Source organism: Mixophyes fleayi, chromosome 6, assembly GCF_038048845.1.
Source record: "Mixophyes fleayi isolate aMixFle1 chromosome 6, aMixFle1.hap1, whole genome shotgun sequence".
In the NCBI taxonomy this organism is placed as follows: domain Eukaryota; kingdom Metazoa; phylum Chordata; class Amphibia; order Anura; family Limnodynastidae; genus Mixophyes; species Mixophyes fleayi.
This window is the reverse complement of record NC_134407.1, coordinates 183,199,828-183,217,430: the sequence shown is the minus strand read 5'-3', so window position 1 is coordinate 183,217,430 and position 17,603 is coordinate 183,199,828. Positions and strand designations below refer to the sequence as shown.

Genomic DNA, 17,603 nt, shown 5'->3' with positions numbered 1-17,603 from the left:
TCCCTAGATCTCATCAGGGCCATTTCTATGTTCTAGTCTACAACACACGAGTTCAGGAATACAGAACAACTGTTTGTAATACCTGCGGGCCAGCTTGTGTTGCTTGGGTACATTGTAAAGACTGCCATGGAGGAATGAATTGGAAAAAAAATGTGAATTATCTCAACATTAATTCCCTTTCCTCAAAATACTCAATGGCAACCTAGTATAATCCCAACTAGGTTTTTTTTTTGGTTTTTTAATATGTTTGTTTCAGAAGACAGCTTGGGAAGTACTTAAGACATGGAGGATCTGGCTTATATACCCTTTGATGGGGTGTTTTTGTTTGACCGGTTCTAGCTAAACAAAACAGAAGCACATTCATAGTAAAGGTTGCCATGAAGTACTTTGCAGAAAAGGAATGAGCTGTAAGATTATTTTTTTTAAAGTTATTGCATTTTAAATGGTGGTCAAATATCCATAATGTAAAATGATCGCTCTAAAGTGACTGAGAAAAAGCTGTTCTGCTACTGAGAAGCAATCATGCTAGATTCATACACATTTGAAACATTGACATTACACACAATGGTGTGTGCTATGCTATTGACATTATTTTAATTTTATGTGTTTCATGTATTTACCAACCCGTGAAAAGTAGATACATGTGATTTGGAACTACAATGATGGGCCTATGGGAGAGACGAGATTGTGCTTCTCTAGTAGAAGAGATAACAGAAACAGGCAACTTCTACGTCCACTGGAGAGAATTCACAGGAATTCCTGCATGGTTTGCTTATATAGGGACTCAAAACATACAGGAGATGGAAGTCATTTTTATAGCTAAGTGTATATTACTATATCTAAGTGTATAATATGTGACCATTATATACAATGTTAGATGGCAGCAGATATATATATATTTATAATATTAATATGTCTATAAATCAGAAGTAGACACTGAAGGCAAACCAGGACAGAGCAGTGTGATGGAGGCCAAGGGAACTCTGGGTGTCATGGCGAAGAGAGTGATCAACTGTGCCCAAAACAGCAGAGAACTCGACTAGTAAAGGAAGTGGCCATTTGACATAGCTAAAAGTAGAACTAAAAGTAAACTTTTAGTTAATTACTGCAACTTAAACCATTCCCTCTGTAAATGTAGTGTTCTAAAAACCAAGCCTATTAGACATGAGCTCTGTAAGAACTCAAAGATAGAACATTATTACATGGAGTTTATTATGACAGTCACAATGTTTATATGAAAAATGGTAATAACAGGTTCACCAGTTTTTAAACCTTTTTCTTTTGCCCAAACTTCCCTTCTCTGTGACATCACTGCAAGAGGTGTGTCGATATGCTGTGTTTTGGAACCAGTTTATTGCCTTTTCTTCAGGAACAGTTCTAGTAATGAGTTTGGCAAAATATATTTAACTTTCTTCAGAAATACAACAGATATTCCACTAGACAAAATATGATTTATGGCACATATACATATGAAACAGGATTGTTTTGCCTATAGTTTCTTTATGGCTCATGTATATATCATTGACACATGCTATGTTACTTTCAGCAGTTATAATTTTGTACAGAAACATACCCAAAAATTTATTATGAGAAATATTCCTATGATCTGTTATGTTTCTTGTAAGGAATATATACTGAAATTGGAGTGACCCAAATATGGTCCTTTCTCGCCAAAGCAATGTAGCCAGTCTTTTAGAGTGTGTGGAGCTCTTAGACAGGTAGTTAACCTTTTTACTGCCCAGTTGTGACACCTGGCATCTCTGAATAATCAAAAAGAAAATCGGGCGCACAGATAGACTAATAAACGTAATGTTAGTAAAGATTTAATAAAATATTGACACAAATCTAGAAATATAAAAATGCTGCTACACTAAAGAGGTACTGCAAATCTCCATATCAAAGGACACACAAGTGAAAATTGAGCTATAAAAATAAAAACAGATATAAAAATATATAACTTTGTGTTTATAAGACACTGTAGGTAAAAAGAATTAAAGATATGCACAATTGCCACACAGATTACGGATGTAAAATACGATGGCGCTCTTTTGTACATGCCACAGAATGGCTAGTGTAGTAAGACGGAAAAAGTGCTCAATAAGTCAGGCCTGTCATGGCCAAACTAGAAGACGAGGATAGATGTCCATCAATTAGCGTGTTTTGTGCTATGCAGAGTGAAGAAACAGCACATTAAATGCTTATGACAATCACTTAATCAATTCAAGACTCGGCCAGCTATAGAAGTTAATTGAAGCACAGACATATGAAAATATCCTGAGTGTTCAAAATATCTATTAAACCATTCTGTGTGACGCAGCTCATTTAAGATGTAAAGTCATTCAATATGGACTTGAATAACAATGTCGAGCAGCAAACAGGCAACAATGTATCATCATTTATTTATATAGCGCCTACATATTCGGTAGCGCTTTATGGGGACAAACACAGTAAACTGGGTAAAACAAAGCGGTGAGAAGGCCCTGCTCGCAAGCTTAGTCTATGGGAATGTATCCATAATAAAATAAATATGTGACAAATCTTTGCTTGTAGTAGAATAGTTTAGAATGTTTCATTCATACGAAGCAGAGTAATCTATAGCAACATGTACTTCTAGTACATTTGACGCATTTCTCCACTGGATAAATGTTGTTTGTTCAGAGGGGTATATTCAAGTCGATACTTCTGAATATTTTTTGAATCGTGTGGGTTTTTTTCATACGGTAACAAAACAGACAAGCAGTCAAAACGACTGCTAGCAAACAATCATCACAGAAAACAAATAAAAGTCGTGGTAGATATTAAACCATTCTATCAAGAACCATCTAAGAGCATTGAAGAAATAACGATATACAGCATTCAGAAACCTATTAAATAAAAACAAAAGTAAGGAGAAAAGGGTGCCCTGCGGGTCTAATCCAGTAGGTTGAGTCTTGCCATCGATGGTAAGACATGGGGGAATATAGATATTGATCCCAAATAATTTCAATCTTTAAAGGGTGTTTTCTACTGGTATAAACAAAACTTATGGCCCACCGTTTCATTGACTATTTTGATACAGTCACACAAATGAGGACTAGCAGTAGCCATCCATACCCTGGCTATATAAATTTTGGCCAACATAAATATAATTTAATTTATATTGTTGTGTCACCCTGTTTAGCATATTCTCCAGCTGCAGCCCAAAGAAGCACGTGCCTGGTGACTTTAGGTGTGTTGTCATGCCTGTTTTTCTGAGGCACTTAATAACTCCAGTCCAAAAGTGCAACATGTCTAGGGCATTTCCAGACAAAGTGTCATTTGAATCACCGCATTTTGGATAATTGATAGTTTGTTCACGCCTACATATTGCTAATCTACAGGAGGTGAGGTATACCCTATGGAGAATGTAAATTTTAGATTTGTCGTAATTTAAAGAGTCATTGGAGCGATGCTAGCTGCAGAGAGATGTTTCCCTCATCTTGAAGGGGGCTGCGATCCACCTTCCTCTTCCCTCTCAACTGTAAGACGTTATTAGTGTCACATTTACTCAATAAATATAAATAGGTGAGTAAATATATGTGAGCTTCCTGTAACCTAAAGACTGAAGCAGAGGAGCCGACCATCTAGTACAGATACAGGATAATAAAGCCTCAAGGGGAGTATGGCGGCTACCTGCGCGTCTCAGCAGCTCCCAATGGAGACCATGATAATTGGGGTCTGACAAACAAAATTTCAAATGAGCCAATTGGGAAGCATAATAGAATAGCCTAAGGTTTGTTAGAGCAAAGCCTCCTGAATTTCTAGATTTAAACAAAAGAACTCCATTTCATTTATTATTCTTTTCCCACCCCATACTAATGAAGTAAGGAATTCTGTGGAATAGAGAGGGTGGGAGGAAAACCGGCGCCTGTTGTAATACACAAAGAATCTAGGGCTGTACGATCATTTTAATAAGGTTAATCCTTCTGGATACTGATAGGGGCAACTTCTGCCACGTATGAATTTAAATTTTAGAAAATCAATTTGCGGATGAATCATTATAAGTCCATATACCTAAATAAAACATACCGGTAGGTTCAATTCTATTTTAATAATTTTTATTAGAAATTTTTCAATTACGATAACATTGGATAAACATCATCCAATAAAGGAATTACACATGACCAAAATGCGTTGCATATGGATGATCAATATCTTGCTTACAGTCACTGACCTAAAACATTTACTCACTTTGTATCTTTCAAATCTTGATGTTATAAGATTAGTGACTATCGCCATAGCAAGTTAAAAATTGTGCAAATTACCCAATCAACAGGTAAAAGTGAGATTGAGAGTAGTAATAGAAAATCAAGTTAACAAAAAGAATTAAATAAAATTCAATTAGGACAAGGTAAAAAAGGTAAAATAAAAACAGGCAAGCGACCGTGGGCATCATCTAAGAATATAATAAGGCGGTCCACAGAGATCACACACCTCCATCCGTCCTACACAGTGCAATATCAGAAATCAGGCATAAGTGAGGGAGAGGCGCGAGAGGGGGGAATTAACAAGCAAAGCCAAGTGACATAAAGAAGGCTTCTGAAGCATACCTAAAACCCCATTAACCCCTTGCTTGCTTACAAACAGTAATTTGCTGGACGTCATGTTATTTAAAGCAGCTTCAGATTATGATTGGTGATAACATTAATATAATTTCCTAATTAGGCTATAATCATGGCAAATATCATGAATAAACAACTTCTACCACACCACTGCATGTCAAATATGATTTGATTTTGACATGTATTCCCCAATGACTAAATATTCACACCGCACAACCTCTTCTAAATAGAGAGAGCTTGTATAAATGCTCCTTTCCTGTAAACCTGACACTATATCATTTATTTCGGTTCTGCATAAATCTTTTTCTTTTTTTTTTTTTTTTTTTTTTTTTTTATTAAATGTTTTCTATTGGCGTTTTGGGTGGAATTTTTATTTAATGTAACCATAATGGTTTGGTTATGTTGTATAGGAACTGTGCTGTTGGTGTATAAGTCTTCTTTTTGTCTGTTGATGACCTGCAAGAAACTGGAAGATGGCTTATTTAGATACCCAACGGAACCTGTATTTTTTAAATTTAAAGGAGGTAGGTGTTGGTGGGCTGGGTTGTATTAAAAGAAATAGACTTTTTGGGTTAGCATAGCAAAGTTTCAAATGGCGGAGTTAACATTTAATAATCAAGCTCTATGTACATGGTTATTTCAATGAATTAGGGGTGTAAATTACTGTCTCTTAACGAGAACAAGCATATTTACTGGATATTTATAAGTAAAGTGAAAATGAACCTTGCCTGTGAAATGGGTTGTTTACTTTTCTATCTTCCTCCTAGTGCTCTATAAAGTATGTTCTCTTTGAAAGGCTTTTGTTGAGCTTTCCACCTGCATCAATTATTTAACTAGCCATTCCCACCCCCCAAATAGCAGAAGTTGAATAGCTGTGGCAGCCTGCCAAGTACCTGCTCTCTGAGAAGAAGTATTTCTCAACAGCAGTAAAATCTAAAATTCTCCTGCCAGACATACCAGGAGAGAAAACTGCAACAGAGGATTCGGGGGGAGGGGGATTTACGCTTCTTATATTTGTAATGGGAGGAGTTGTGAAATATTCCCTTGTCTGTATAGTCTAATTTAAATATCCTATGCAGTAAAGTTGTATAAAAACTGTAATACTAAACATTGGTATGTCGGGTTACCAGGTTTTTTTCTCTGTACGCGGCTCCTACGCACTCACATACACAGAATCCCTTATAGCCAGTCCTGGGTTGAATGTGGAAAATGGTTTGGTCATGAGCAGATGTAACTTATTTGGGGTTAAGGCATAAATTAAATCATTGAGATGATTGGCACTCACCCATCTTTTCTCAGTTATTGCATGATTAGGCTAGGAGAGCTAGATGTCTGAAATGTGTTCACAAGAAACAATTCCGTATCATGGGTTCTATTAAAATATAGCAGGTAATGTTCATCCCCCCAAAAAAATTTTTTTTATTCCTAATTGTTTTTCCACTGTCTAGGTTTTTCTTTCCTTTATACCCCATTCATACTGCACCAAAATCCCGGGTTTTTGCCGGGGCGAGCTCAAACGACCCGGGTCTTGGTGCAGTATGAATGGTACAAGTCAAAAAACCCGGGTCTTCAACCCGGGATTTATCGAGGGGGAATTCCCGGGTCAGACCCGGGTTGCCTGCACTATGAATGGTGCAACCCAGGTTTTTCAACCTGGGTTGCACAGAAAACAAGCTGATTGGCTGTCTGCCTGTTTCTGGAGGATGATGTCATCGGTGGGAGCCCGTGGAAGAAAAAAAAACCAGTCACCTTTCAATGACATCACCATTTTTCAGCCAATGAAAACTGCTCTGGTGATGACTCCCACAAATTGTCAGGGCACAGACTTGTGCAGTATGAATGGGGTCAACCCGGGAAATTCCCGGGTCCGAGGTGCAGTATGAATGGTGTTTCTGAGCTGGGACGCTCCAAGCCCCGGCAAAAACCCGGGATATTGCCGGGGCGGCAGTATGAAAGCGGTATTACTAGCGGTTTGGTTGGGTCATACTACACTTCCGCCTCTTCTTAAATTATAGCAAAAACTAAAAACCACTGCATAGCTTTCCTTGTTGTACACTATAATATTGGTTAGATGCCCTGATCTCTGGGTTACAGTGCATTTTATCAGCTACAGATACAGTGTCCTGACTGCTCCAAGATCCAAGTGTGAACAAGCCTTAATTATGTGTGTTTACTTTGTGTATATATTTTTCTTAATCTGAATTTGTATGTGGTTGCCCACCTTCTTGCAGCATGAAATGATGGCCCATTTGGCAGCAGTTAAAATATGTATAAGATGTTTCCTTTTCTGGCTGTTATGGGCTTATTTACACAAGCTAATTTTTCTGCAATTATGTGTTTTTTGCATACTGTGAAAATTTACTTAAATGCTTGTAATATGTCATTGGTTTAAATCGCTTATTTTAATAATCCATTTACATGAGCAATTTCTAAAAAGGTTTATTTATATTTTATATATTACATATTTGATGTATTACATTGTGTTTGAACGTTTGACATGTCAAAACAACGCATTTATGCTTGTTGAAACAAGAGCTTGAAAATTGTATTTCTATTTTATTTTCTGTGTTTTTTCATCACCCAACTGCAAGTGTATTTTTAGTGTGCGATTTTAACATCGTAACTAACATGCAGACAGCATTTAAAAAAACAAAACACTACGGCCTGAATTTGGATGTTCAACAAACCCACCAAAGGAAGAAGGGTAACACTGATGTTTTGTATCAAACTAGCCAATGCTTAGTCTTCTTCCGGAAGCTGAAACTGCTTGGCAATGCCACCAGATATGAGCTTTATCCCCACAATAGTGGTGAGGACTTAAAACATGTAACACACCAGCCAACTAGAGCGAGTATTCTATGTTCCCCTGTTGTATATATGGCAAGAATAGACAGGTCTATTGAATTAATAAGTGATCAAATGCATAGATACTGACTGACATAATCTGCAAGAAGGTTGCATCCCCTATGGAGAAATTCAACCTAATAAGGATAGAATTAAAAATGTTCCTCTATTACATATTGTCAGCTAATACATTTAGAGTGCTGTAATGTGGAAATGTTATGAGAGAAGAGTGGAAAACCAGAGCTTTTATTAACAGCCTGGTAAAGTAATAACAGTTTGGAAAAGGATTACTCTGCACAGCTCCTGGCGCCCTGTCATTTATCTTGCTTTCACTGCACTTCATATACATTTATCTAGCCTAATATATACAATTTTTAAAGCTGAATATAATTTTTACATGTATTCAGATTTGCTTTAAAGGACCACTTAACATCGAAATTGTAATTTGCATATATTAATCATGAAGGAAAAATATATTGTCTGTTGTTAAGCTGGTGTCCTTCTACAGCTGTTACCTCCCCACTCTATTAAATGGCTCACCCTTATCTTTAGGACAGTGACATAATAACGTGATAGTCAAAAATCTAACAATGCTGGTGCATTTTGTCACTGGCCTATCCATGTATAGGCACAACAAGTCTGCCAAGCATTACCCGGTGTTTGCTTTGTTAAAATCACATGAAAGATGCTTTTCTATCATAGTTTTTTTTTTCCTTCTTTTCTAGTAGTATTTAATCAACAAGAGTGATCTACTGATCAGCATTGTGAAAAAATATTATTGTGTAAGGGATTACAATTGTCAGCAGTCTTTCCCATCATGGATTAGTGGTGTGATGCAGGTTTATTCCTGTTACTATATTTGCGTTATATATTTATGATCTGTATCTGTATTAATGCTTATTTATCTGTGTACCCTGGGCATTTATACATCATATTTAACTTATGTTGCTCTGTCAGCACGTGGCCAGATCATGGTAGCTTTAATGGTTCTTTACTACTGAATTGTCCAAAAACACACACTGCATGTGACCAGGCAAGTAATTTATCTAATAAACTGGGCCTGTAGGATTACGTTAAGTACAGGGTCTTGTGAGTGTAATGTCCTGAGATGTGTGAGGCCACTGACCAGCCCAGGAGGAGGCAGATACGATGCAAACTGGGAGGGTCAAATAATTGGCAGAGAGCATAATGTGTATCCAGAATTGGAGTAAGCAAATGGCAAAGGTCTGCAACCTGTCACTTCTCCGATATTTAAATCGAATGAAAGCCCATTTAATTGCATAAGATTTCATGTACAAGGCTACATTTTAATTCCTCCTTCAAAATACCTTTTTTTTATTGTGCAGAAAGGGCCTTCAACTTTCATATTTAGGCTCAATGAGGGGATATGGCGTCATACGAAGAGTCCCAATATGTGGGTATGGGATTTTTGGAAGCTGTGATACTCATCAGACCAGGTTGCATGTGTTGTACTAGTGTTTAAAGATGTTGGTACAGTGCTTGGGTTTGACACCATAGGGGTAGGAGGCCTAAGAATGGAAAGCAAAATAATAAAGCAAGAGATTTCCCCACAATTCAAAGAACATATGATTGAAACTGTGCTTGGGATTTCCTATTGGATGCAAATATCAAGGTTATTTGTCTTTTCTTTTTAATGTTATTTAATGTGTAGATCCTTAATTACATTTTTTTTTTTTTTTTTTATAGTCATTTTTATTAGGGTTTGTTCAAAACAAAACAATAAGTTTGAAACATACCAAGAGAATGTATAAACATACTGTATACATATGAAATTCAAAAATGATTACACACAATAGTAGGAAAGACTAGGAAAAATTATTTAAAATCCTGTATGTTGTTCATGGAAAAGAAAAATACTGTTTGTTTTTTATTTTTCAGAGGGAGGGGCGAGCCGAACAATGGGGGAAGGAAAGGTTTTAGGGATGGGGAGGGGTATAGGAAAATATTCTACTCATTGTTTTATGCATCAGATTATAGGGAAGAGGAGTGTTAACCCGTATGGTAATATGGAGATCAAATAAATTTAGGATTTTCTAAAACTTATAAGCGAAGTGATCCTTCTTAAACCTAACGGGGGAACATATCCAAACACTTAATTACATTTTATGGTACATAACGTGTGGTTGTATTTGGGCATTCTAAAGCTTGCATTTTAGAACATCTAAATATGGTAGGGAAGTGTGAAAACATATTTGCTGTTGACTATTAACTTTGTAGTAACTTTTTAATAGAAAATATATTGTCAAGCTTTTCTCAAACTGAAAAGAATTCAGGTTTTCAAGTTGAAGTTACACCTTGACTTGTGAGACCTCAGGCCTCTCCCCCACATCTAGGATTTCATTCAACTTGACTGTGCAGTTTACAGTCCCATAAAAAGCTTGCTGCACTGGAGCTTTAAATTATCTGACATGAAGTAGATAATGAAGGGGGGGGGGGGCTTGATGGATGCACACCTCTCCCTGGCTGAAAATATTTGTCCTCTTGGCAACTAAGTGGAAGCTGTTTAAGATTTGAAGCAGTAAAAGCTACAGAGGTGGTAGAAGGAAGGCTACATTTGAAAAGTGTTTTTTCATGTGCACATGCATACACTATCTGCTGTATACTGTAGGAGCGAGGTAACTCCTCTACTGCTTGCCAGGACATGGAACAGAAGGAGACTTTATTACAACCACACTAAGACAAATGTATGACTATTTGTAAACTTTTACTCGACCATGCTTTGATAGCAGTTTCTTCTTCATTTTTTGTTTTTATGACACTTATTTAGTTTTAGTTCAGTCTTCTGACTTTATTTAGAAATGCTAGGGTTATAATTGTGCCTTGGTGCCTCCGTAAGGTAAAACAGACAAGTTTATTTTATTAATTTGTGTTGAGAAGAGTGGATGGTTTTCAAATAAACAATAGCTGCTTGTTTTTTACTCTTTAGTAGCTATTCCCGTTACTGTCTCTAAAATCGGATGCGTTCTATGTCAGGCCTATTCTTATAAAAGCATTTGGCAAGTCTTAATACCATATTTTCTACAGTAAAGATTAGGTATATTTGGTGCTTAATAACTGTAATGATTATTGAACCAGTAGTATTTGCCAAGTTATTGGTTTCTCTGTAGCTATTTTGGCTGTTTTGATAGAAAACCAAGTGTACAGTATATATGTATTGCAGTAAAGACATTAAAAAAGTATTAATTGGTGTACTTGCAGACAAGAGCAGATCGGCAACCAAATCAGACTGTGCCTGCAGGTCTTGCGTTCTGTCCAGAAGCTGGCACGGGACTCTACTAGTATGGCCCGGGAGACCTGGGAAGTACTGCTGCTCTTCCTACTACAGATAAATGACACCCTCCTCGCGGCTCCAACTGTGACAGGTTAGTAGTTGTCAGCTTTTCCATACTGGGTATTTTACATCTTAAAGTGGTTGTGCGGATACATGTGAAACCTATATGTTTAGGATAACTTTGATTTCAACCAACTGTTGTATTTGGCCGACCTAGTACAGCAGTGAGAGAGATTGGAAGTGTGTGTGGAGATGCTGATCACAAAGCGTGTCCTCAAATAAGTCTAGCTTAAGACTATAGTAACCAAATATGAGAATACATAAGTGACATTTATCTTACATAATACCATAGTCCACTCTTTTGCCATTTGTTTTGTTCTGTGAACCCTCTTCAGGAGGCATTGCAGAGAGCCTAGCCGACAAGCTAATAGGAGTCCTGTTTGAGGTCTGGTTTTTGGCCTGTACACGCTGCTTCCCGACACCGCCCTACTGGAAAACAGCCAAGGAAATGTTGGCGAATTGGAGGCACCACCCGGCCGTGGTAGAACAGTGGAGTAAAGCCATTTGTGCACTAACATCCAGGTGATATTCTTTGTGATAATGTAGTATGAGGGAGACCGGAAATACAATTGTGTGTTGTGTTTAGAATAGATACCTAAATACTGTTACCACTAGAGTACAAATGTGTTCACATTTATCTCAATTACAGTTATGTAACATTCATCCTTGGTCTAATTTTGAGTACAGTTAGTGTACTTTCTAAATGCCCAAACTGATGTTAAAATAATATACGCCAATTCCAGCTTCTCTTTTCATTGTTTTTCCAGGCTGCTACGGTTTACTTATGGTCCTTCATTTCCTCCTTTTAAAGTTCCAGAGGAAGATGCCAATTTGATATCTGCTGAAATGGATAATGAATGTGTGACGCAAACCTGGTTCCGATTTCTACACATGCTGAGGTATGTACTGATCTCTAAAGCTTTCTGTAACCCTTATGTTTACACTCTAGCTAGTTGATATAAAATTAAGAGGCTATAGTTCAGGGTGTAATATTTTTATTTTTTTTCTTCCCAAATTTTATTCTGTAGTTTTGAAGGCCTTTCTATGATTATTTTAACATGCATACTAGCTATATATTAAGTTACATCTGTGAACGGTTTACATGTGTGTTTTTATACCTTCCTAACCATTTAACATCTCTTGTTTATGTTCCAGTAACCCTGTGGACTTAAGCAATCCAAGCATTATAGGCACAACCCCAAAGTTTCAGGAACAGTTTCTAAATGTGAGTGGATTGCCGCAGGAACTCAACCAGTACTCCTGTCTGAAACAGCTTCCTCAGATCTTCTTCCGTGCCATGCGTGGAGTCAGCTGTCTAGTGGATGCTTTTTTAGGTAATGCTGACATCTTGGATATATTACAGTGTCCTGTCTTGGTCTTAATGTTATCATACAAAATAAAGAGTAGAAAGTATAGAATAAAAATCTTAAAATGTAGCACATGCTTTAAACCAAAAGTTGTCAGCTATAACTTACATTGTTAAACACTTGTATTTAATTGTGAATATAATGAGACTCAAAGTATATTTCTCCATTTTACCATTGGGATCAAAGAGTTATCCACCATTCCTAAGGAGACTTGGGGGTAAATTTATCAAGCTGCGGTTTTGAAAAAAATGGAGATGTTGGCTATAGCAACCAATCAGATTTTAGTTGTCATTTTGTCCAATGTACTAAATAAATGATAACTAGAATCTGGTTGCTGTAGGCAACTTTTCCACTTTTTCAAACTCACAGCTTGATAAATTTACTCCTTGGTGTTTGCACAAAATGAACTGCGGTTACTCTTGGCACCTTCTTCCAGGGCAGAGCTTCGTTTTTAACGTGCCTTTAATGCAAGAGGTTACTGTTGCACCTTCTACAATCACGCATGGAGGATACTATCCCGCTGAGTTCCATCCTTGAGACTGATACTTTGTCTGATAATCTGGAAAGAGAGTTTATGTAACTTGGTGTAATGATGCTAGATACCAGATAATCTAACAGTGCTTTTCTAGTCACCGTTCCCTACTAACTCCTGTAGACCACACTGCCCTGTGTTTCTCCTGCTGCAGGGAAGTCATTCTTTCAATAGTTTATTATGCCAGACTTGCATGGTTCTGCATAGAAGTAATTATTTTGTTCATTATGTCAGATTTGAATGTTGCTGCAGCCTGTTCCTATGTTGCTACTGTGTGGTCATGAAAGGTTATATTTTTGATAAATGTTCGTCCAGATTGTCTGTTTCTTTCTTGCCCCATTTAAAGAACTTGTTCCTGCACTGCCCCCCTTGCTAACATCCTTTCTAGTCTCTCCTCCTCCTCCATGTCCTCACCCACCAGCTTTTGTTTTCGGTGTAGGGGTGGGATAAGTTGCTTATAAAAGGAAAGAGAAGACAGAAACTGGTTTGATATATGTTGCACAGCTGTCTTGTTACAAATTTGATTAATGAATACCACATATATATATACCCCAATTAAATGAAACTTTTATTTATAATAAAATTGTCTTATTGTATTAATATGTGAAGTGTTTTGGTGAATTAAAATTGCTGTGTGCAGTCTCTGATTCTAGTTATAGTATTAGTACCTCTTAATCTTGGATTAAATAATATTATTGATCAATAGGTCCGTTCTTAAACCCTAGAGCACTTATAGTACTCCGTTCTAATATCGCACTCTTAGTAGGTACAATATGCTGAGGTATTACATTTCTCCCAATTAGACTCACTTCTAATAAGTACTAGTTAAAAGTTATCTCCCTAAATAGTCAACAGGGATTGTAACCGGATTATTTCCACAGGTCCCTGTGTGTGCTAAATGACGGGAATTTCTGACTACCTATAGTATTAACATTTTTGCGGTTGTGCAGTATACGAAGTCCTATTTAAAATTAAATGGACCGGATAAATTCTAGTTGTTGAACCAGAATGTCAGATTTAAAGCATTTCTATTAGGAGAGAAGCGCACAGCAAAACGCAGATGCGCATTTCGCTGTAGATTGCTGTATCCAGGCAATCCATCTTTTGACCGAGAGAGACCAAGGTCAATTTAATAGCAACCAATTAACCTACTAGTATGTCTTTGGAGTGTGGGAGGAAACCGGAGCACCCGGAGGAAACCCACGCAAACATGGGGAGAACATACAAATTCCACACAGATAAGGCCGTGGTTGGGAATCGAACTCATGACCACAGTGCTGTGAGGCAGAAGTGCTAACCACTAAGCCAATGAACCAAAAGTCCTCCAAATAAGCCTTAAATACATTAGCATAACTCGGGGCGAACCTGGTGCCCATGGCTATACCGTTTTCTTCCTCTTTTGCCCCCATTTTATTTCATGTACGTGTAAAAAAAGAGTATTAGACTTGTGTTCCTCCGAATAATAAAATCTATTCTTTAAGGGCAAATGAAAATGAATTTCCTAAAACATTTTCCTTCCAATGTCCATTATTCTTCCTATTAACTTTATTCTACTTGTTATTGTCTAATGTTCCTACTTTTTGTCCACTCCTCCATTTATTGTTCCTCCCTCTATCAGTAAACTATCTACCTTTCTGAAATTTTTCCCATAATACATCTCCTTATAGGGCTTTTCTCTCTTCCATGCTGTATATTGACTACCTTTCATGCTTTATCATTTTCCTGACCTCAGTTGGTTTTACCCAAGTGCCAATAGATTTATCCAATATGCTTTTGAAACCACAGAGGTGACAGGAGAATGACCGTTTGTGGCGTGACCCATATACAGTAGTTGTCCCTTTGCAGTTTCCCATAAAAAATCATTGTTTAGCTGAGAGGGGGAAAAGGAGCAGTTAATGTCTTAGTATCTCTGGCCGAGGATTTGCTCCAGGTAGGATGTTATTAGATGGAGTCTTACAGTCTGTTTTTTTTTTAAAAACTATTTATTTTAAGTTGCAGTTTAAAACTATTTTAATTTTTTTACTGCCAGAGAGCTAAGCATTGGGTAGGAGAGATGACAAGCCATGACTCTAGCTGTTATGTTGGGGACATGGTTTATTTCCTGCATCAGAACCCACCTAACAGTGGCAAACTCATATTTTTCTTCTTCAGGAGTTGCAGTCAATAAGAACATTGAGTTGGAAAGATTACTCAAATATGGTATCAAAGCCTCATTATTTGCACTTAGGTTCAAAAAATCTTGGCGACTGGGAATGGTGTTCTAATAAATGCTGATTTTCTTTTATGTATTTTGTATGGAAATGCTAACCACGAAGCTGCAGCATTCTTTCTGTGCTATACAAGTCTGGTTGCTTGTGCCATTTTAATATTAAGTAAAGTTGAAATTAGTAGTTGTCTCAGTTTTCGTATTGATTTGTTCTTGGCCCATGCAGAGGTAAATGTATATGCTGGACCTGGGCTGGACAAAACCCGTGAGCCAGGTAGCCGTTACACCTAAAAATTGACTGCAGGCGCCTAACGTCCGTGAGTCATTTCAAATTCAACATAATTTTGTCTACCTCTGTGCTAGGCATTTGCAGCCAGTGAGTTAACTCTGTGAATTGTGTCTGCGACCTCTGCCTGCTTTGTCCATATGTTCTGACCTGGCCAAACCTTTAGTGATGTCACACATTCTTTGCCACTAAACCATGCCACAAGTTACTGTATTAATAGATGATTGACAGGAGAGCTGTAGGAAGAGAAGTAAAACCATGGCAACTGAACGGAGCTTTGTAACTAGACTTCCCTAGCCTATAGTAAAAATATTTTACTACATTCATCCCTAAAACCACTGCTTCCCAAAATTTCCAGGACCATTCACATAAATATAATGGAAAAAGGCATTGCAAGCTCACCATTACAAGCAATAAGCATGTTTCTTTTTGCCTTCCTGGTGCATACATACAAATATTAATATACATATATTCGACAGGAAGTGAACGGTCAGTTCTTGAAGTTGATGTGTTGCAAGTGGGAAAAAATGGCAAGTGTAAGGATCTGAGTGACTTTGATAAGCGCTAAATTGTCATGGCTAGACGACTGTGTCAGAGCATCTCCCAAAATGACAGTTCTTGTGGGTTGTTCCCGATATGCAGTGGTCCATTGAATAGGAGACAGGATCTTGGGCGCCCAAAGCTCATTGATGCGTAGGGAGCGTAGGCTAGCCGGTGAAAGCAGTGTGATGCTATGGGCAATATTCTGCTGGTAAACCTTGGGATCCTGGCATTCATGTGGCTGTTACTTTGACACGTACCACCTACGTAAACATTGTTGTAGACCAAGTACACCACTTCATGCCAACGGTACACCCTCATGGCAGTGGGCTCTTTCAGCAGAATAATGCGCCCTGCTACACTGCAAAAATTGTTCAGGAATGGTTTGAGGAACGTTACACAGAGTTCAAGGTGTTGACTGGGCCTCCAAACTCCCCAGATCTCAGTCCTATCAAACATCTGTGAGTTGTGCTTGAAAAGCAATTCTTAGCAATTGAGGCTACACAACTTACAGGACTTAAAGGATCTGCTGCTAATGTCTTTGCGCCAGATACCACAGGTCATCTTCAGAGGTCTTGCGGAGTCCATGCTTCCACGGATAATAGCTGTTTTGGCAGCACAAGGGGGACCTATACAATGTTAGGCAGGTGGTTTTAATGTTATACATATTTTATAGGTAAATATAAAACTCGTAATAAAATGTCCCATTCTCCAGCCACAGCATTTCATCCTACCATCCTATCCTCCAGCTATCCCATATACTTTCATCACGCCCCATATCCATCCATCTTTCCTCCCCTACATGCCTGGCTGCTTCTTGGTATGTGAACCGCCAGGATATGGAAGGATGTCAATTTTGCCCCTCCCAGATTGGAAAAATAAAAATAAGCCACCCATCTTTTCCAGTGGTTTTGTGGTGCTGGCCATTTATCTTGCGAACACAACATTAATGCAAATAATAATGACTTGTAGAACATAGAATACTGCAGCTTCCTGGAAACAAACAGGATTGATTTTGTGGCATGTTATAATCTTTATTGCTTCCCATATGGATCACACAGATCTGAATGAGATTTTTAGAGATTGTGGTGTAGTTTTGGGTTGGTGAAAGTTTATACAATCAAATACAAATCTTGCATACAAATTTTAGATTTATCCTTTTACCTAAGATGACTGTCTTTCTAAATAGCTGTTTAATTGTAGTGTTGGACAATGTCATTACATGTATTACAAGCGCTTCAGTCATGTACTCGCTACAACAAAATCACATTCTTTCAGATTACATCTTGAGATATTGTATGGATGATTGAGAAGTGATAAACATGGTTTTTAAATAAAACCACTTTTGGAGCATTCTAAGTTAGAATGTGCATTATTAAAGCGTCTTGTACTCATGGAATTGATAGTCTACCAAATCCATTCATCTATGGCTGATTCATTAAGGATCTTAACGTGAGAAACTTCTTATTTCAGTCTCCTGGACAAAACCATGTTACAATGCAAGGGGTGCAAATTAGTATTCTGTTTTGCACATACGTTAAATACTGCCTGTTTTTTCATGTATCACACAAATACTTGATAGCTTATTTGTACACTGAAATTTAAAGTTGATATTTGTGTGCTACACGAAAAAACAGTCAGTATTTAACTTGTGTGCAAAACAGAATACTAATTTGCACCCCTTGCATTGTAACATGGTTTTGTCCAGGAGACTGAAATAAGAAGTTTCTCAAGTTAAGATCCTTAATGAATCAGGCCCCTAATGTCTAACATACTCACTGTGATTTTCATTTAAGATTCCAATTGTTAAATTAACTTTAATACTTGTTTTGTTGAAGGGGGTGAACGAAAATATAATTGGATGGTAATGTGAAACTAAAGCAAAGTGTAACTAAA

At 37.5% G+C, this 17,603-nt stretch overlaps 1 protein-coding gene across 6 annotated transcripts in view; it reads left to right on the top strand.

The window, feature by feature from the left end:
* Positions 1–17,603, top strand: part of RALGAPB (Ral GTPase activating protein non-catalytic subunit beta) — a 70,028-nt gene that overhangs the window by 12,757 nt on the left and 39,668 nt on the right. For 3 of the 6 annotated variants that reach the window (XM_075177523.1, XM_075177522.1, XM_075177521.1), the window contains exons 4-8: positions 10,644–10,807; positions 11,112–11,298; positions 11,544–11,675; positions 11,932–12,110; positions 14,827–14,874. In XM_075177523.1, the coding sequence (XP_075033624.1) occupies positions 10,644–10,807; positions 11,112–11,298; positions 11,544–11,675; positions 11,932–12,110; positions 14,827–14,874 (710 nt within the window). The remainder of the gene's footprint in view (positions 1–10,643; positions 10,808–11,111; positions 11,299–11,543; positions 11,676–11,931; positions 12,111–14,826; positions 14,875–17,603) is intronic. The other 3 variants (XM_075177526.1, XM_075177527.1, XM_075177524.1) reach the window with 1 other exon arrangement.